Source organism: Heliconius melpomene, chromosome 9, assembly GCF_056956725.1.
Source record: "Heliconius melpomene rosina isolate 202511_hmr_F chromosome 9, ASM5695672v1, whole genome shotgun sequence".
NCBI classification, from domain to species: Eukaryota; Metazoa; Arthropoda; class Insecta; order Lepidoptera; family Nymphalidae; genus Heliconius; species Heliconius melpomene.
In genome coordinates, this window is record NC_140397.1 from 8,065,554 (window position 1) to 8,087,644 (window position 22,091).

Here is a 22,091-nt window from a genome sequence, read left to right on the forward strand (position 1 = left end):
AAAAAGAGCAACTATTGAGTTTCTTTCCGTAGTAGCTTCCTATAGGAAAAGTACTTATAATGGCCAATTTGAATAAAGAATATTTTGATTTTGATTACATTATGAACCTTTCTACTTATGATTTCTGTACAAAAAGTAATGATATCCCGTCAAAAACATAAATGTAAAAAGAAAGCCAAGTTCTGTAATAAAACGTATGCTTTCAGCGATAAAAGAAGTGAGATGTAAATGTATGCCAAGTTCTATGGTCAGTCCTGAAATTTATTTTTAACAATATAAAATATTTTATAACAACTGAAAATGCCCATTCTTCTTACAACTTGGAGACTTCATTTATGTGTAATATCTGACTTGGCTAGTTTTCAAATTAATTTACATCGATATTAATGAATGTATTCAAATTCTATTCTATTCTATTCAGATTCTATTGTAAATTCATATGAAAACTAGCCAAGTCAGATATTACACATAAATGAAGTCTCCGAGTTGTAAGAAGAATGGGCATTTTCAGTTGTTATAAAATATTTTATATTGTTAAAAATAAATTTCAGGACTGACCATAGAACTTGGCATACATTTACATCTCACTTCTTTTATCGCTGAAAGCATACGTTTTATTACAGAACTTGGCTTTCTTTTTACATTTATGTTTTTGACGGGATTTTATCTACACGCCATGTTATTTATTTATTGGAATGAAATGAAATAAAATGAGGATATAAACTAAATGATAAAGGAACCTAATGAGCTCAATCTCCACTTTTCATTTATTTTCACAAATCGATAGACGTTTCTAATGAAAATGTCACAAAATCTATGATGTGATAGGGGATTTGATTAAATAAACTTCTTAACAGACGTCTCGTTCCACACTGTGTCACTTTCGAGGATATTTTTCGTAACCCTTATAGTAAATTAAATTAAATCAACCACACTCTGTATTCTGCACATAGCACGGTTGGCAAAGGGAACCTAATGTCAAGACACTCCGTTACTAATTTTCCGCCGAATACTGGAGGCACTGCATGTTGAGTTGCGAAACTCAACGCCGCGCTTTGCCTCGACATCAGAGCGAAGAAATGAAAATATAATTTAAAAAATATTTCATTTCCTCAAGTGGAGACGAAATCTACAACCAGTCGCGTTCACAGTCACGCACTTGTGCCCCTGCGCCACGACTGGCTTCTATATACCTTTTAGTACATGCGCTAAATAATAAAATCATTTTCAACACTTAACTCCATTATATCATAACAATTAAAAATATTACACAGAAGTAAAAAAATAACAATTATAATTACGCACTATTATAATTTCTAGCGGCGTTTATCGCTTACGGGACGATGATCGCAACACACGTAACTCTGATCCCCACTGTATATATTTGAAAGTAAAAGCACACGGCAAAACGTGCGCGCCTCACTGCCCACCACGAAAGTGAGCGCGAAAGACGCGTTTCCCCAAAAAAATCTTCCCAAAAATTGACATTGACGTTTGAGTCACAGATAATTATTTATTACTTTTTTTTTCTAAGTGAATTGAAATTATATTTTAATTAATAAGAAAACGTGTAATCATTTATGTTTTGGTTTTTTATTATAAGTGAATAAATTATATATGGATTAAAGATCGTTTTGTATTTATTAACTGAGTGCAGCGTCCTCAGTTTCATAAGTTATGTTGCGAGCAGTGAAAGTGCAGTGACGTAAACGTTACATTAGAGCAGCAATGGCGTGTGCTATTGGGTTAGGGAAGTGCTATATTTATATTGTCCTCGGTAAGTTTATATTTTTTTTATTTATAAAATATTATTTTCCAATAAAATATTTATATTACTTATTTTTGGTTTTAAAAATATTCGATTTATGTCAATCTACTTTTTGAAAATTTTAAAAAACTTATTATTATTCTATTTTTTAAAACAATTATCGTAGAAATGATTGTGTGCACATTTTTTAAATTTTTAACTTATTAATACTAAGTACCTAGTGGTTCAGCAAACCGTAATGTATACAAACACGTAAATAATCTATTTGCATTTGTGTTTTCGAATAAACTAATACGTTCATTAGTTTATTAGTTTACAGTTTCCCATTAATCAGTGCTTTAAGTAATTTAATCACGACGCTCATATTTTAATACTTACAACTACAACTAACACTTATTGGGCCCGTGCGGCTACGCCCGCTTGAATTATACAAATGTTTATTTAAGAAAAACCGACCTAACTAAGTCATTTAAATTGACATAACTTTTTATTTATGAACCGATTGTCATAAAATAAACCCTAGCTGTTTTCAGGAGTTTACCAGAATGCAATAATGAAAACCGCATTTGAATCGGTTAAGCCGATTCTGAGATTAGCGAAAACGAACGCACAGACAAACTGACAAAAAAATTTAAAAATCATTGTGTTGGGTTCTATAACGTTATTAAAGGTTCCCAATAACATTATTTTTTTAAATATCTTCCAAATACAGACACCGACCGTCTTATGATTTTATTATAAGTATAGATATAGATTTCTTCTCTTCATATTTTGTAAGCTCGATTACAATATATAAAATATTATTAAAGAAACACTATCTCAGGTCCTTGTTAAAAAAATACAGGCTACAAGCTCATATATTTAAAGACACTAAGATATACCTACAGAAACGTTGACAGCAAACACCATTTAAAAACAGGCAGGAATCTAAATGGAATAATTCTAGAAAGTATGCTGGGAATTTTATCTTTCAAACGAGCCGGACGAGACTGAGACCACACGTATGGGAATAATATATGAAGAAGATTTTAGTTTTTCTCTTATGCAATGGCTACCTAATTTATTATCTTTTTAATGGCTTCCTTTACTTATTTAATTATTTTTACATATATTTTTATCTTTGGTGGGCAGATGATAACTTAGAACCTATTGCTAAGACACTCCGTTCCCATTAAAATACTCCCGTTCCTTACTTTCCACCGAATTCTGGAGGCATTGCATGTTAAGCGGAACTCAACGCCGCGCTTTGCTTCGTTATCACAGCATAGATATGAAAATATCAAATATTTCATTTCCTCCAGTGCAAATTGAGCCTACAGCCTGTAATGTTTACGTCTAACATTTGTACCCCTGCCCTGTACTACGACTAACAGAAATTTTATTGCACCTTAATCAAGTATTCTAAAGCTTACAAACGACTAAGGGATCTTTTAATAGAAAATAATATAAATTTAAAATATTTTTTTAAACGCATATTGATTGCAATTGTGACCAAAAGAATGTCTTCGGTTGCAATTAAAAGAATATCTAGTTAGTTATTAAAATCGCTGAAAAACTTTAAAACTAATTTCAACAATTTGTATGCACATTACCTACATAATGTATGTATTTCATAGAACACACGTTATCGACAACTCAATTAGATATTATGCGGGTGATATATTTTTCCTTTACCTAACTTACCTTGAATACCATTCTGCAATTTTTTTTATTATTCTAATATATTTAAAGTATTTAAAATACTAAAAAAAATATGAATATAAAATATAAAAATAAAATTAAACAGTTTTTGGACATTACTCCCGTATACACATATTGCATACTCTTTGAGGTTGATAACAGTTGATGAAACGTCCACTGTAATCAACCTCTTTGTATATGTCCCCCGGGGCCCTCGTGCTTTTTACGTGACCTTCCTCCATTATCATCAATACTGTGTTCTCAAAGGTCAAAAGAGATCTCCCTCTGAGTCTCTTATCACTCAGTTTTGATTTGTAAATCTTTTTTTGTCATTCTTTCATCTCTCTTCCTTTCGACGCCACTAAGCGACTACAACACATTCATCGTTTCATTCTCGCTCAACTAAAAATACTTCCCCGATATACCACCACATTCAACTAAAGTAATTTGGGTCGCATCGTAGCTAAGCGGTACAGTGACTTATCGTAAGGGCACCGGTTGTGGGATCGATTCCCACTCCGAGCAATGAAATATTTAATCGAGAATACGGCAGAAAGAGGAGACGGAAGTGTCTTAATGGGAACTAAGTGTAAAAATAAAGAATTCTTATCACAGGGCTCGGTGGAGAGATATGGTAAATTAGTTTAATTAAAATTACTAAAACATACGCTTTACTTAATAAAATACAATTCAAGAAGATTATATTGAGTTTTAAATTTGTGTAAGTTTTAATTATAATCGCACTTATATAGATTTTCTTATTATATTAAATAGATAACTTAAATACTAAATATCCTAAGAAAAATATAATCTTTCCATCAACTATGTCAATTAACTAAAAAGTTTTCGAACTAAAAAGTCCGTTCGTCCGCGTTTTTGCCTTATTGCCTTATTTGTCTAATGAAACGCACCGGAAGATATCTGGGTGTCACTTTCACTCGCTGCTTTGCTCTTAACTAAAATTATTGTATTCGCTATGTTTTACATAATGTTTATTTTAAGACGAAAGTAGGTTATTTATAAATAAAATTAATAAAATGAAATGGTTTTATAATTATTGAAGAATATTTGTTTATTTTTGCTCTATATTCTACAAGGCGGTCGTGGCACAGCGGCTAAGCTTTTGACTGTAAGCGCGACGGTTGTGCGTTTTATTCCTAGTAGGGGGAATTAATTATTTTAATTAGGCGAAAAGTGGGGTTCCCACTGCTTACCCCTCTACGGAATATGGAATACAGGTTAAAGCTACAAAAAGTATATAAATTGTTTAAGCATCTGTCATACCAAAATATTGTACAGAAAGTCACTAATTTTAAGAGACACTTCTCTTCATTCCGTATTTATGAAAGACACTAACTCAATCTAAAGTCATGCCACCTTATTTTGAACTTAAAATCAGATTTATATATGGATTTGATTCATCGCATGTTTCAAAATTTGTCATGAAATGGAATATTTTATTATTTTACATGCATTTTTTATTAAAAATATGACGAGCTGGTAATTAAATGCAGCTACCAACTTTAAAATAGTACCAAGGTTATAAAGTTTATTAATATTCACGCGATGTAACGCTGACATAACGTATTGAAGTGGGCCATCGTGTGACACTTTTTTTTTAAATTTACAACTTTTACTTGGCTCTACTTTGCATCTACCTAGGTAGGTTAAAGATGTTAAGGGTTTTAACTTGAAAATACTAGAAATTCTAAATTTACAAATAAATATCTGTTTTTCTTTTTGCAAAAAAGAGAAAAAGAGATTTAAGGGCCTTATTTCGCTACTTACAACTATATTTTGCAACATTATGATAGGTTATTAATTTCTCGATTTACCGAATTTACAGATATTACGTCATCACATTAAAGAAATCATTTTGTACCGTCGTACTGTCGTCATCTAGGAAAAACTTGAAAAAATGACTTTAAGCGTGACAGATTATAGGTTCGATTCCCACTCAGGGAAATTAAATCTGTAATATATTCATTACTTCGCTTTGATATCAAGGCAAAGTACGACGTTGAGTTCCACCCTTCAACAAGCATTGATTCCATAATTTGGCGAATAAATGGGAACGAAGTATCTTAACATTAGGTTGCTGAGTAACACCCCATGGATCCTACACAAAAGACTACCAAATACTGTAACTGACAACCACACCTCCCAAACAGACGTTATTGGCAACCAACAAAGATTCCCATTTCAGTTTGACATCAAAGAGGCTTTTTGTCGGTAACCTTTCCACCAGCTACCTGTAAGTGCACTCTGACCTTTAAAGCCTATACTGAGGTATGCCAGGATAATTGAATTGAAACCACTCGTGTTCGTGGTCTATATGTATTAAGGCTTTATAGGATTGTCCTGAAGACAAAATTGATATTTTTTTAAAACAAAAAACAAATTTCACAAAACACAATTCAGAAAGGAGTTAATAAATTTAAGTTTCTTTTTTATCTCCTCAATTTTTAGAAATTAGGTTTTTGATTTCTTTATTAATATTTAAGATTTCCTTTACTTTAAATTCATATCTACACTAGGCCTTGATGCAGTAATTCAATTTTAGATATGTATATAGCAGTCCTCGTAATAAAATTCACAATTGTATCTGTCAGTTCATAAAAAATATGATAACGATTTATACAAAATATACGTTGTACTATTAGTCAATTTTGGAAGATAGATAGAAAAAGCCTATACGTGTCGCTTTGGAGAGAACCTACATATCACTCTACTATCTGACGATATTTCAAAAACCAAGCACAACAAATAATATATCACAAGTATTTATATATATATTTTATTATTTTCCTTATCCCTATACTCTCATAGTTACCCTGGCAGTACTCTGTAATGTAATTTCCCTGTCGCATCCATCCTTTGAGTTAGGTGAGAGCAAATTTACTCGCAGTATTTCCGATTTTTTATTAATATTATTATTTATAATTAAAAATTTAAAAGTAATATTTTTAAGGCAGCATTCTAAAGCAAAATTTTATTATCAACTTATTATATTAGAGGCTACCGTGGCACAGTGGCACAGCCTCTGACAGCAAACACGACGGTGGTGAATTCGATTTAGATTTGGGGGAAAAAAATATTTTCATTTCCTCGCTCTGGTAAAGAAGACCAAACGTGACGTTGAGTATAGCAAGAGTCGCTCAGAGTTTTTTAAATAGTAGGTTCCTTCTGCCCACTCTGCTATATGCGGGAGAGGGAGGCTAAAAAAAATATCATATATTATTTAACAAAGGCAAAGGCAAAAGCGAAGCCTTAACTTCCACCACTCATCACACAGTGCCTCGAAAATATCGGCGGAAAGTGTGGAACGGAGTGATTTAACACTAGGTTCCCTCTGCCCACCTTAAAGTAAAGAGGCTTAACTTATCATATTCTTGAAAATAAAATAATAAAGATACATATTGCATACATATAAAGGACGGACGTTATTTTCCCTTCGAATTATGCTGGTTACCCGTTACGAGGGAACGTTTGCGGTCAGTCAACCGCCGCGCCATCATTGTGTTTCCACAAAATCGAATTTAATTTCAGTTTTAATAACATAATTTACTGGCGACCCAAATGCATTTGTTTTTTGTTATATTATAACTAAATTGTATTAAATCTCCTCCTCCTTCAAAATGCCTCCTGAAGTTTTCGGAAAATGAGGAACGGTTCGTGTTAACACAAGGGTTAGGGTCTGCCTATCCTTCTTGGTGCGGGATACAGCGAGAAGCTGATTTAATTTTTTTTTTCAATCAAGTTATATGTATAGATAAGGGTATGTTGCACTTTTAAAATACTTCAAACATAACATGCAACTCCTTTTTTAACAAGTGTAATTGCGTCACTGTTGCACCAAATTAGGCTATATAGCATTACTTTTAGAAGAAAAAACAAACAATTATTTCAGGCTTTGAAAAAACCATACAGAATAGCATTTTTTTAGTTCCGCCATTCAACAAATGCCTCAAAAATTCAGTGAAAGACGGATAACGGAGTGCCTTAACTTAACACTAGTTTCCCTCTACCTGCATGCGGGATACATAATGAACCTGAAAAAAGAACACTAACTTAGTGCCACATACATATATATGCAATATTGGTTATTGTCGTGCAACGAGATGTCGGTCACCCAACCGGACCCGAAGTGTTACGCTAACTTGCAACATATCCGGTTATGCCAGTCCGCACTCGTAATCCAAATGAGTAACGTTCATGACGTCTTTTACTTATTTCATATTTATTTACCTTAATTTTGAAGGTATTTTTCTTTTTCTGTTAAGTTACTCTATCTCCAACGCATCGCCTTATTTTGGCTTTAGAGTGGACGATGTGGGGGCTTTAGTGCATAGATCGTCCGTTTCCCAATTCAACATTATGTGTTGAGTGACGGACCTCGATACCCTGCATTGTGTTGCTACCAGAGCAAATGGAGGATTATAAAATAATTGATTTCCCTGAATCGGAATCAAACCAACAACCGTCACGTTCATTCACGCATTCATTCACGCTGTGCCGCTGTACCAACGGTCCCATACGTTTACGTATAAACCTATTAAGTTACATTATTACCATCATAAATAAAACAAATGTTAAGTAATATATGTTTGTTGCTTAAAAGACAATGTAACATGAAAGTGACGCTCTAATCCAGTAATTTCACATAGAAATTCAAAGTGAAATTAAAATAACACCATCACCGATGTCGATAACAATAATTTTACATAATGCATACATCTCAGTACAATGCCTTGGAGGGGATCTCAAGCTATGGGCCGCTCTAATCTATAAAAATGAAGGCCAGTAGCGCAGAGGTACTAAGTGTGATTGTCAACTCGACGTTTGGTTGTGGGTTCGATCCCCACTCGAGGAGATGAAATATTTATTTAAATTTATATTCTCATTTGACAGAAAGTGGGGAAAGGAGTTTCTTAACACTAGTTGGGAAAGTGTGAAGTTTATTTGATTTTTTTTTCGCTACTGAGTGACTGACAGACAAAGCTCTAACGAAACTACTGGTCTAAGAAAGTTGAAATTTTGTCATTTAAGTAGGTTATAAAGTGTAAAGGAGCAAAAGAAAATTTTCTAAAATAGATAAAATACAACTTTTGTTTCTATTACATAATAAATGATTTAATTTTAATTTAGCTCGTCGAGTTTTATATCGACCTATATATTGGTCTTTATAGATCAGTCTTAGGATTTAATTAATTATTAATAGATATAAGACAGTAAAGGCAGAGGTTATTGTAGGTTTACAATAAAATTTGAACAGCCCTGTCTTAATCCATATTTAAGAGTTCCATTCATATGTAGAGCCGCACGGCGTAATAAGATGACATCACTAGCTTTCACTAACGGATGACGGTCACTGAGTCAACGCCACAAACATTCCACTTAATATTACATTTTTTTTCTTAGTTTCACGCTCTATCCCGCATACAGCACCCAGATGAGTGTTAAGACACACGTGATAGGGGGAATGATGAATCTTTTCCTTGACAAGACAAAGCGTGGCGTTGGGTTTCGCCACTCTTGACTAGAAATTCCAAAAAAAGAAAGTTCACCTCAAAGCCTAACTTAAAAAATAAGGATATCTATAATTTAATAACTAACAACTAAACTAAAACTAAATTTCAACTCTTACTAAACAAAGAAATTATATTAATTCAACCTACCAGCTATTACAAATAAAACATTCTAACACACAAACAGGAAAACGCTATCAACACGGAAAAGGACATAAATAATAAAGCAACAGATGCAACAGCAGCACGCGTCCGAAAAATCGATACAGCTCCTGTGCGTCTCCCTAGTCCCTGGCCAGCCCCGCCCGACGCATATAATGCATACAGTGTACTGTGTTGTATGGCTGAGGGGGAAAATCAATATGATGCCACCCCCTGAGCCTGGCACGAGCTCTCAGGTTTATATCAAATTATATTTAGACTAGAACTGAACTACACGAAAATGAAATTATTGTAGGTACCTTAGAAAATGAGGCTATCGTGGCGTAGTATGGGTTTGATTCACATTCAGGGGAATAAATTATTTCTCCGTTCTTAGAGGATAAAGCACGCTGTTGAGTTCTGCTATCCAACAACCAACGGAAAACGAAGAGCAGAATGTTTTAAAACTTTGTTTCAGCCAGGTGGGCCGTATCCACCCGAGAGTAATCTTGTGTCCATTCCAGAAATATTACCACGAAAAAAAATCGTCCTAAAAACAAATTAAACCTTTACACGAACAGATTTGTTCAAAGCTAAAGTCGAGGATCATATTTCTGGAAAATATTTCAAGATACGCCCATGGCTGCCAAATGCGGTGATAAAGCGAACCGCTGAGAGGAAGAATACACGTATTATTTTTGGTGAATATTTCGCTATTTGCGCTTGCTGGCCAAAGAATACTCACGATTCAATGACTTGCGTCCACTGTGATTTCAAAATTTTTATATTGCTACCCTCATACTGGTTACTAAAATTGGAACCCACAATTAATTAATTAATAAATATACATTTTGGTCTAAGCCGACCGCCCGACTAATTGTCTAGAAATTGTACCATACACATCTAGGAACGCATTAACACAGGTTCCAAGAACTTTTTTTTTATAAATATCCTTTAACCCAGTATCGCCTACATACTTATATCTATATAGTAAATACAAAATAATAAAATGTAAAAAAAAAAATAAAAAGTATAAAACAACATAAACAACTATCAACATCCCACGATATATAACAATAACAAGCATATCGGCCATCTCGATTCACATACTTTCAGTTATGTTACCGATTATCTTCCATCTAATACGAAGGTCGATTTCTCGACCACCTCCTCCTCCTTTTTCTCAAGAAATCCAAAACATAGAATTACGCAAATAATTACGGCATCACTTTCTAGTGACTACAAATGGAAGTCTACATAAAGTTCATGATCATGTTAGCTTATATTTAAAATTAAGAGGTTATGTATAATCATAAGCATGTGACAGGTTCGATCCCCCCACTCTAGGAAATTAAATATTTAATATTTTCATTTCTGCGCTCTGATGTCGAGGCACAGCGCGACGTTAAGTTCCGCCACTTAATACTAGGCTGCCTCTGCCTATCTTTCATGATTAAAAAAAATATGACTTTTAATTACGTTTCATACGTAAAAACTACAATCAAAATTGGATAAATAAACATATTTAACAGTTTAGATATGATAGGTAATACAAATCAATCCTTAACTCAGATTAATTAAAGCAGCAACGTCGCAAATTTCATTATATAAATATTTATTTAAATATAAATATTTATTAATATATACATGCATTGGATTAAAATTTAACAATCTGTAAGAACGAATGCAGATCGTCGGCCAAAACTGGAGTCCATTAAAAAAAACAATTGACATCTCACATGAATTCGGCACAACCGGCCGCGGCGACCTCGTCCAGGGTTCCTTCACCCCTTATGCGGTTACCACTTTACTGTAAACTTAATGATGGGATAATTTTACTAAATATTATTTTTTATATTTTTATTATTATTGCGGCCGTTGTGCTCGTGGCGGAGGGGAGCTAAAAAATGTTATATTCTATAGACGATTATAAAAGTTTATTTCGCTTTATTGAAGCAGCATTTTTATGATGTTTTAATATATTTTTTAGCACGCTTCTACTGCGCTCTCAAAGTGTCAATTCACTGAAATTATTTTCTTTTTATACTACTACGTATATGTATATTCAGTCCTCAGTTAGTCCATAATCCTTTAATTGGGACGTGGGATGGGATATGTACCTAACGGTTTTGGAATTCGAGTACCAGAAAGGCTTAAATAACCAGATCCCCAAGTTTAATGTGCTGATTTTGTTGAAACTTTAACAGTTCAGTTTCCTATATTAGAATTATACCTTATTTAAATCAAAATAAAAAAGATGCCTTATAAAGATTTTATTACCCATCTACCTTTCTCTCTACTAAAGATTTAATATCCGTTTAACAATACAGTCATTTTGGCGCTATCTTAATATTTTTGGTCATAAAAATATATAAATCCTCGAGTTTATATTTAAAATATAATCATTATTAATTTATCAACTCTAAATATTATATTGGAGGCTTTCGGTGGCACAGGTGTGTGATTGTGGCCGATGTTGTGGACTCGATTCCCACTCTCGGGAATGAAATATTTAATATTTTCATTTCTTTGCTCTGGTAACCAGGCCTAGCGTGGCGCTGGGTTCCACCACCTAACATACTATGCATCGAGAATAAGACGGAAAGTGGGGAACGGAAGTGTCTGAATGAGCAACAGAGTGTTTTAACACTAGATTCCCAACGATGTGCGAGATTCAGTGTAAAACTAAAAAAAATAAGCACAAAACACTGACATAAATTTCACTTCTTTTCTACTATAATAGTTAGTTTCTATTTAGTTTTTGGATACGTGCTTCTCAACCAAGATTCCTTTTTTGATAAAATACAACCAATTAGGAGTTAGAAAGTTAGAAGACGAGCCTTTAAATTGGTCATCTATTATATTTTAATTTACGACCGACTTTAATCCCACTGGGCACGCTATGTGTTCAAAATGGTTTTTTTTTAAATTTTATTTTTAAATCTCTAATTCTCTACATATTCTCTTAGCGCCATAAAATCTATAACGTACCGTTACTAAAAGTTTGCGTATTATTTATATGTATAATTATATAGTATAAACTAACATAATAGAGCTGAGAAATATATATTTTTAAATATTTTTTTTATCATAAAAAATTAGTGCGGACCAGCCCGTCGTGCTTGTCTACAGAACCATTTATTTGAGATTGTCAAATTGATTATGTTTTAAATTCATGCCCACATGTAGGAGAGTAAAAGGAACCTAGTGTTAACACACTCCGTTCCCCATGTTCTAGGCAAAACGTTTTAACACTAAGTTGTCAGGTGCTCTCTGCCTACTCTGCTATATGTGGAATATAGTATGAAGCTAAAAAATACGTAAGTAGATATATTTAAAAATCCTAGAAAAAAATAAAAATCACAAACGTTTAAGATATAGAGTTATCATTAAAATATTGAAGGTGAACTCTCAAGTCGTCAGCTAACTAGTGCGGACGAGAGGTTCGCAAACAATAAACATAACATAACATCACTCTAATGTCACTGCGTCCGCTTTTGTCACAATAATAACGTGACTTTAAACTTCATGAATAAAATACCAGGCAAATAATCTAAATATACCAGATTTTCTTCTTTTTTCTTTTTTTTTAGCTTCACGCTGTAATTCGCACATATCAGAGTATGGAGAAGGAACGTGACCTTAAGGCACTTTCATTCCCCACTTTCAGCAGAATTCTGGAGGCAAGTGACAGAGCTCAACCCCGCGCTTTGCCTGGTTACCAGAGCGAGGAAATGATCACATTAAATATTCTGACCTAGTTTCTATGACGTAGAAATTGTTTAATTCACGTACAATTATTTATTGTTCCAGGTGTGCTATTTCACATTCTACCAGCTAGATGTCAGTACCAACCTCTCCACCCGGGTAGGTATGCATCAATAACATTATCAGAAATATTTCTATTGATTTATTTTTAGATAGATATTTTAAATATATATCTCTATTTCAGTTTCGTTCGCACAATCTCCAGGTCCACCCTCCAATATTTATCGATCAGGACCTCCGCCGTGGCAGTTCACTTCTCCTCGGAAAAGATCACCTGATGTTCAAACATATTATAATGCACCTCATAATCAGCTATACGCGTATCACCAAAACCCCTTTCAAGGTCAAATTCCTTTTCAAGGTCCAGGTCCTCAAAACTTTCAAAGCTACCCCCAAAATTTCAACAGTCGATCCTCTGTTGACCTCATTAATACAGAAAGTAGAAACGTCCCAAACGACGGAAGACTTTTATCACAGTCTGCTTTTACACGGATTTCTGAAACTCTAGGAGCGATCAACACAGTCGGTCATTATCTTATTGACATGGTGAACGAGAACGAACGAAACGAATCCGATCCAAGCCTGAAACAACTTCCACAAGCTCTTTATACTATAAGTAAAAATTTTCTTGGAAGAAACGTAACAGATAAAATTGCACCTATTGTAAAAAAAGCACTACCGAAAGTGTTACCAGACGCTCCAATAACGAGGATAGCGACAGCCGACTTAAGTCAAAGTGATGCCAAATCTTGTACAACGCCTGAAGGAGAACAGGGTGTATGTGAAGATTTGAGTAATTGTCCACAATTGCTTCTAAATCTTGTAAGTCTTCGGGAGTCTCTGTGTTTTAAAGATTTGTTTGTCCCTGGAGTGTGTTGTCCTCGCGATGCTGTAGTTTCTGCGACACCCGTGGTAGAGAAACCAGTCAAAACAACAACGAGCAGTCCAACTTACTTAATTCCTGTTACAACTCAACGACCTGTACCAAAACCTACCACAAAAAAGCCTTCTGCAATTCTAGTTCTAACAACAAAAAAACCCAAGACGACGACGACGACTGTTAAGCCGACTACTACTTCCGCTATCACAACCACACGAGTACCATCGACGACCAGCTACTACACCGTAGCTCCACCTTTTATTGGAAATTTCTCCAACATTGTGGATGTAAATGGTAATTTTTGTTTATATTTAAAGTCAAGATTATATAATAAACATAAATCATTTTCTTTTTCTATTAGATATGTTCCTTTAGGTATCTTAAGTTAAAACATTTTTTGATTAATTTATACAAAGTACAGTGAATTTTGTTCATTAAATATTTTTACTTATTAAAATCGCTTTTAATAGATTGTGGACAAAGAGAGGACGAAGGCGGGCGTATAGTTGGCGGTACGGAGGCTAAACCAGGCGCCTGGCCGTGGATGGCCGCCATATACTTGCACGGGAACAATCGACGCGAGTTCTGGTGCGGGGGCACCCTCGTGGGCAAACGTCACGTGCTGACTGCCGCCCATTGCACAAGGGATTCGAAACAAAGACCGTGGGTTCTGTTAATTTTTGAAATCAATCATTAAAAAAATCAAATCAGCTTCACGCTGTATCCCGCATACAGCAGGGTAGGCAGAGGGGACCTAGTGTTAAGACAACCCGGTCCTTACTTCCCACCGAATTTGGAAGGCACTCAAAGCCGCGCTTTACCTTATTATTTCTTCGCTTCTGCCGTTGACGGGGTACAATATGAAGCAAAAAAAAGGAGAGGGGCACAAAAACATTTAAAATATAATCACTTCCAAGGGTGACAAATTATATAATATTCCTCATAATAAATAATAATAATAATCTAATATTCCTCAGGTTCCCCGCCCGTCAGTTCAGCGTGCGCCTGGGGGACGTGGACCTCGCGAGGGAGGACGAGCCATCGAGACCGGTGACGTTGCGTGTCACCGCCGTACGTGCACACGAGAAGTTCTCCAGAGTCGGATATTACAATGATATTGCTGTGCTTGTGTTGTCTGGTTAGTGTGGGTTATTTTATTTGTTTCAATATTACTTTTTTAACACTCTAAACGTTTGTTCACTCAAACGTAAATAACGCATTAACTGGGTAAGCAGAGGGAACCTAGTAGCTTCCATTGTTTCCGACTTTACAATAAATTTTAGACCCATCGCGTATTAGATAACGGAACCTAACCCCGTTCGGAGAAACGAAATATTCTTATATGTAACCCCATATATCTATCTACCTTCTCCCAACTTCCAACTGTGAATTATGTAGATAAAATTTAAGATAATAATTATTAGACTATTTTTGACGATATTATGTTATCAAAACAACTCGTACAAATATTTTAACAATATCACAGAATTTTACGTAACTTAAGACTATAAAAAGAAAAAATATTGTCAGAAACATTATTCCCAAAACTTTAATTTTGCAGAAAACGTGAAAAAATCTAAATACGTGATACCAATATGCTTACCACGGGGTGACCTCGCCCGACAACTCTTCGATGGCTCAGTGGCGACGGTGGTGGGATGGGGTACCACGAGGTACGGCGGGGGCGAGAGTTCCCGTCAATTGGAAGCTAAATTACCAGTTTGGAGGAACGAAGACTGTGATAGAGCATACTTCCAGCCTATCACGGATACATTTTTGTGTGCTGGTTACCCCAGAGGCGGGATTGATGCTTGTCAGGTATATATTATAAAATGTAAAATTTGAAATACTTATTTAATATTGCTTTTAGGTAATAAAAGTACTTACCTACAATGAATGTAATGTGTGTTTTTAAATTATATTTTTCGTAAATAAAAGAAAATATCTTTCATGTTTTCAGGGAGACTCGGGTGGACCCCTCATGCTACTCGCCAATGGTCGCTGGACACAGATTGGCGTTGTATCTTTCGGCAACAAGTGTGGAGAACCCGGCTATCCAGGTGTTTATACAAGAGTCACGCATTATCTACCTTGGCTACAACAGAACCTTACATAGATGGCTTAAAGTTATTTATTTATAGGTCATTATTATAAAAGAAGCATATTAGTTTATGATTTTCAAAATGACATTAAATTATAGGTTTTTGCTACTGTGGTATAAGTGGGCCCCAGTGATACGGATAGTGGTATATTAAAATCAAATAATTATATTATTATGGCATATTATTTTAAAAAAATAATTAAGTAAACTCTAATGGTGTAACAGTTGCCTTGTGTAATTTTTTTAATAATATTATATAAAATCACATAATGTACCTACCTATACATATATAAATGTATATTTATAATAAAACTAAAATATAGATTATAAAAGTAATAAACGTCACAATGGACGCTAGCATTGCGTGTAGACACCTCTATAATTAAAAAAAAATATTCGTTTCACGTGTTTTATAATGTCAGTCATAAATAATATACGGTTACATTATCACGCTGCGAGAAGACTGCACGGGACTGATGTCACGGCAAAAGGTAAACAGTTGTTACCGAATACTTGAAAAAGTTGATAAAATAGCGATATAATGTGCTTTATTGCTAAGATAAAGTGTTTGACAATTTTATCTATTTTTTTTTGTTTTGGAAAGACTGCTTTTCGTAAATTATATTTATTACATTGGTATCATACTATAATGAAGTAATTACTTTTTTCACATAAGTCATTCTTTTTAAAATTATTTATTTACGTTTTACCTATTTTTAAAGAAAAATATTATATATATTTTTTTATGTTCTTAGATTTTTATTCTGTTTATTCTATCACCGGAAACCAAACAACATAATATGAAGATAATTTTAGATCATAATAATATTTTACCTATTAAGCCCTCTCGATTTACAACGTGGAGGAGAAAAAACAAAATTACCAAAATTAATTGATTACCTTCTGTAATTTAAAGATATTATTCATATACTTAAGTAACATTCCATTCCGGTTACCATAAGCGTACTTCATAATGTGTTATTATTTTTTATAATATAATTTGCCATGTTTTATTTAATAATCAATAAGTATCTAATTCGCTGTAATAATTAAATATTGAATAGAAATAATTTATTATTTAAAAAGGCAGAGAAATTGTCTTGATGTAAATAAAAGTAATATTAAACAAGTTTTGTTTTTATGTCTACTTGTATTATGTCAAAGCTTCACGCCTTATCCCGCTCTAAGCCTTGAGATCGATCTTGAGATACCATTTCCATTCTCATTGATTACTTCGTTCACTCTTTTGGATTACTACTCTCAAAATCGATCTCAGAGTTGGACGCGGTTTATAAAGACGGGCCCTAGTGGCAAGAGCAAGACTCATCGAATTTGACACATTTCGTGTTGAGTGGCGAAACAAAACGAGGAGAGAGCAGCGAAATGTTGTGACTCCCCTGTCCTACTGCGCCACGAGGGCCTCAAATCTATTAATTTATATGGTATTATTGCTCACACGTTCGTCCTTAAATTTATTTATTTTAAATTGACATCGGTAGAATGTTAGAATAAATTTAAATTCAGTTTGCGTCCAAAATATAGACATCTGCATAGATATTGAAATAACAGAATTGTCTATATATAATTTTTAACCACATTTGCTAACTTTATGATTTTTCAAGAGTAGGTACCTACAATTAACAAAAGTGAATGTACCTATCATGATAGAAATTCATGCTTCACGCTGTATCCCTCACACAGCAGGGTAGGCAGAGGGAACCTAATGTTATGACACTCCGTTCCCCACTTTCCGGCGGATTCTGGAGATTGTACTGGAATTCTTTCGACTATATACCATGTGTTTCTGAACCAAGAATTTTCATTACCCTTAAGCGCAATCGCAATGAAAATTGCAGTTGAGCCAATCACATAAATTGACGCAAATGGGAATATTGATCGTTGAATGAAAGGTGAAAAGAAACAACGGTTATTTACTACAATTATGCCATTATATAAATAGACGCAATTAGTGAACATTTTAATTCGATATAATACTAAAGAAGCTGCTTCCTTCTTTATATTTATTTTATACTAGCGGACCCGGACGCGGCTACGCCTGCTTGGACTATAAGAATATTTATTAAATATATTTATGATTTTTTTTCAGTTTTCAATAGAATTAGTAAGAAAATATAAGCTTAAATAATCAAAAAGAATAATAAGTAGAGACATATTATTAGAAAAAATATCTGCGAAATTGAAATGAACCAACATAAGAAGTAAAAGTAACTAAAAGATATTCTTAATATTAGAAAAAGTACCTAAAAACCGTACCTAAAACTACCTAAAAGGATAACTTTTGCCAGCAAGATCAAATAAAATAAGAAGAGAACCAAATTATATTTTAAATTAATTATAAACAGCAAATAAAGTTCGAAAATGTATAAAAATTCGTTCCCGTGCCCGTTCGCGTCGGTCATACTACGCCGCCTGAAGGCTAGGTCATTTCGAATCAGTGACATCTCCTTAATTATTTATTAGAATGTTATACAGTTAACTATAATTTCAATCTAGATAAAATGTTAAAAGTAACTATTATATTTATTTTCATAAGGATGAATTTCAAAATATAAGTTCATTTTGGGTGACGTTTTCTTAAAACAACAAAGAAACTTAGCAAACCGATGCTTAGCAACGACGGTTGTTATTAAAATGGCAGAATAAATTGCATGTCAAATTAGAAAGTATTTTAACATATTAGTTTATATGTGTAATGTAATGTTATATAGCCTATAGCACTTCTGAAGAATGCAGCTTTCATACAAAACAAAAACATAGTAAATCGGACCAGTAGAGCCAGAGATCTTAGCGTTCAAACAAACAAACTCTTCCGCTTTATTATATTAGTATAGATAGTATAGGTTATTGGATTTCTTACGAGCATAACACAATGTTATATTGATTATTACATCTGAATTATTGTAAGTAAAAAGACGGGCTTTCTTCCACGAATTGCAACAATCTAGCGTGTACGAGTATTATATAAATAAAACAAAGAATGTCTTATGAATATTGTTTTAATTAATATAATTAACATTATTAACCTTGACTTATGACAACTGAATTGTGATTTCCGTGTCCGTTGACAATATTGTACGTGTGGCCGCCTTGCACAACTGTGGTTGCAGGCTGTGAACAATAATAATAATATTAAAGAAATTAAAATTAAATAATCAGCTGTATCTGGCATATAGTAGGGTAGGCAGACTCAACCTAGTGTCAACACTTCCGTCACACAGTCAGTTTGACATTCCGTCAATTCTGGGTGCCTTCTGGGTGTGGACTCTTTGCCTCGACAATAGAGCGGAGAAAGGAACATACAAATTTTAATAAATATTTAATTTCCTTGAGTACGGATCGAACCCACAACTAGTCGCGTTTACCCTGCCATAATACTGGCTTAGACACAAATTCTATTTTATATAATACTTAATTTTATATATTTTTTTAGATAATTATATCAATAAAATCCTTTATAACTTATATGTATATATTTTGTTTTATTAAAAAACAATGGTACTTACGTAATATACGGGGACATATTGTGGCCTGCATAAGTGCGGATTGAAGAGACAGAGATGCCGTTTTGGTCTTGGATTAACCTAAAACAGACGAATATTTCGTGTTAATATTCCCATACCTAGAGTAGGCTAAGGAGCCCGAGGGGGCACTTCATTGCAAATTTTTTGAGAAAGTGCAGTTATATGGTTAGTATAGTTTTATAGTATTTGGTTTGATAAAATTGCTACAAAATATTTTTTTTTACTAAATAACATAAAACTTTATTTTTCAATGTATGGATTCATATAAAATCCATACAAAGATAATTCTTTAAAATGATAATGTTATTAGAACACGAAAGTAATTCAAATCAGTAAATAAATAAATGTATATTTGTAACGGGTGAAGCCGCGAGCCTTTGTTTAGTAAATTAATATAATTATTCCCTCAGTAGGGATCGAACCCACAACCATCACGCCACGACGAACTCGAGCATTATTGGCTTATCTGTTACTATGTTATACGTGCCATTTCGTATTATGATTTTAGAATTAAATTCACCCTGAATAAATGTTTGCTTTTAAAAGATAACTTCACTATACTGCAAATTTAAGATCGTTACTATAAGGAATATGATTAACTATATTTACAAAAACTATATGGAAAAACGATACCTCTTGTCCCTTAGGTGCACATCCGCCTGGTTGTGAGTTACATTCGTCATCTGCTTCGCTGAAAGAAAACACTTTTGTAAGCGCGTTTAATCAGCACTGTGATCACGCTGTATCCCGCATACAGCAGGGTAGGCAGAGGGAACCTAGTGTTAAGACACTCTGCTCCCCACTTTCTGCCGAATTTTGAAGGCATTGCGTGTTGAGGGGTAGAACTCAACACCAGAGCGAAGAAATGAAAATATGAACGTAAATAAATATTAAAAATCGTTCAAGCGTTTGATGTTTGAACATGATATTTAAGCAATAAGTTGATAAGACTAATCATTAATAAATGAACTATTCGTAGCCCCAATAAAACATGTGCACAACTTTTAACAATATTTTAGTAGTTATATCAGTAAATTATAAATTTAAAAAATCAACAACTAATGTAAATTTGAGAAAAAATTAATTGTTTCTTTATTTTGTCATTTAAAAACTCAGATAAACATAAATCAAAAAAATACCTTAATGGTTTTAATTCTACCACAGACACGGCGAAGATAACAATTAAGAATAATGTAACAGCTTTCGACATTTTCAATTTTTTTTATGTATATAATACGATTCAGTATTTATATAAATATAACAATCTATTACAGACTAATTATATAAATCAACAATCTATTAGACTCCTTACAGTGCGCACACTCTACTCTCACCTCACTCACTCTACTAACGTAATGAACTTATTGAAAAAAAAAACTAGATTTTATAACAAATCTGTTGGGGTTACTCGGAAGCTTATCGGGAATGGATTTTTTTATCTATTTCTTATTTCCAGTAAATGAAATAAGTCACAAGTTATATAAAGTCGTTATAATCTGCTAACCCGCCCGGGGTTTCGCCCGCTTAAATTAAACTACAACTTACTTAACGCACTAAATCACTAAATTATGTTAGTTCTTAAATAAATGCTTATAGTACTTACCCTCGGGGTTATCGTAATATTTACAAGGAAATTTATTTGTTTTGAAAAACGATGTATATGTATGTATATACCTATGTTTATATGAAATGTGTTTCTATACGTATTACTATCTAAAATCCGTATTTAGTTTTATTCTTAATCGGTATTTTTAAAATGATTAATTTTAATCGGTATTTGTTTTATAACATTATTTTCTTTCCACTTTATTTACTTCAAAGTAAAGATAATTTGTAGTCGGTGCATGTGTATTTATTAGTTAAGTTTTAATGTTATTTTTTTATTTATTTAAATTTATATTTGCAGTTGTTTTTAAATTAATGTAAATGTAAATGTATGCATTTCTTCGATCTGCGGTCGAGGTAAGACGCCTCATGCAATGCCTCGAATTCAACGGAAAGTGAGTAACGGAATATCTTAACATTTGGTACCCTATGCGTACCCTGCTATGTGCGGGATACAGCATCAATACGAAGCTGTTATTTTTCTTCGCTGGGTACACTAACTTTTCCATGGAGCTATCCATAGGAAAAAAATATTTTAAAAAGTACAGTTACGTATCTTTTTAACACTTGGAAAGAACAATACTTATTAAGAAAACATAAATCCCATCAAAAACATAAATGTAAAATGAAAGCCAAGTTCTGTAATAAAACGTATGCTTTCAGCGATAAAAGAAGTGAAATGTAAATGTATGCCAAGTTCAATGGTCAGTCCTGAAATTTATTTTTAACAATATAAAATATTTTATAACAACTGAAAATGCCCATTCTTCTTACAAATTGGAGACTTTATTTATGTGTAATATCTGACTTGGCTAGTTTTCAAATTAATTTACATCGATATAAATGAATGTATTCAAACTCTATTCTATTCAGATTCTATTGTAAATTCATATACGCATACGTTTTATTACAGAACTTGGTTTTCATTTTACATTTATGTTTTTGATGGGATATCATTACTTTTTGTACAGAAATTATAAGTAGGAAGGTTCATAATGTAATCAAAATCAAAATATTCTTTATTCAATTTGCCCATTACAAGTACTTTTCCTATAGGAAGCTACTACAGCAAGAAACT

General features: G+C 33.3%; 1 protein-coding gene and 1 long non-coding RNA gene across 2 annotated transcripts; one reads left to right on the forward strand and one right to left on the reverse strand.

The window, feature by feature from the left end:
* The first annotated feature begins 1,401 nt into the window (after positions 1–1,401).
* Positions 1,402–16,995, forward strand: LOC146536446 (proclotting enzyme). Its single transcript, XM_085190312.1, has 7 exons — positions 1,402–1,777; positions 12,931–12,984; positions 13,070–14,059; positions 14,236–14,428; positions 14,743–14,903; positions 15,327–15,583; positions 15,726–16,995. The coding sequence occupies exons 1-7, from the start codon at positions 1,729–1,731 to the stop codon at positions 15,879–15,881; spliced, it is 1,860 nt and encodes a 619-aa protein (XP_085046438.1). The 5' UTR covers positions 1,402–1,728; the 3' UTR covers positions 15,882–16,995.
* A 1,872-nt stretch (positions 16,996–18,867) lies between these two features.
* On the reverse strand, positions 18,868–20,170 carry LOC146536447 (uncharacterized). Its single transcript, XR_014878260.1, has 3 exons — positions 20,042–20,170; positions 19,391–19,468; positions 18,868–18,995 (listed from the first exon to the last, which is right to left on the reverse strand). It is a non-coding gene; the product is annotated as an uncharacterized LOC146536447 (long non-coding RNA).
* Positions 20,171–22,091: the final 1,921 nt, after the last annotated feature.

Coding starts and splice junctions, on each gene's coding strand:
- LOC146536446 (XM_085190312.1), top strand. CDS start 1,729: ATGGCGTGTGCTATTGGGTTAGGGAAGTGCTATATTTATATTGTCCTC. Junction 12,985..13,069: donor GTACCAACCTCTCCACCCGG/GTAGGTATGCAT, acceptor TCTCTATTTCAG/TTTCGTTCGCACAATCTCCA. Junction 14,904..15,326: donor TGCTGTGCTTGTGTTGTCTG/GTTAGTGTGGGT, acceptor TTAATTTTGCAG/AAAACGTGAAAAAATCTAAA.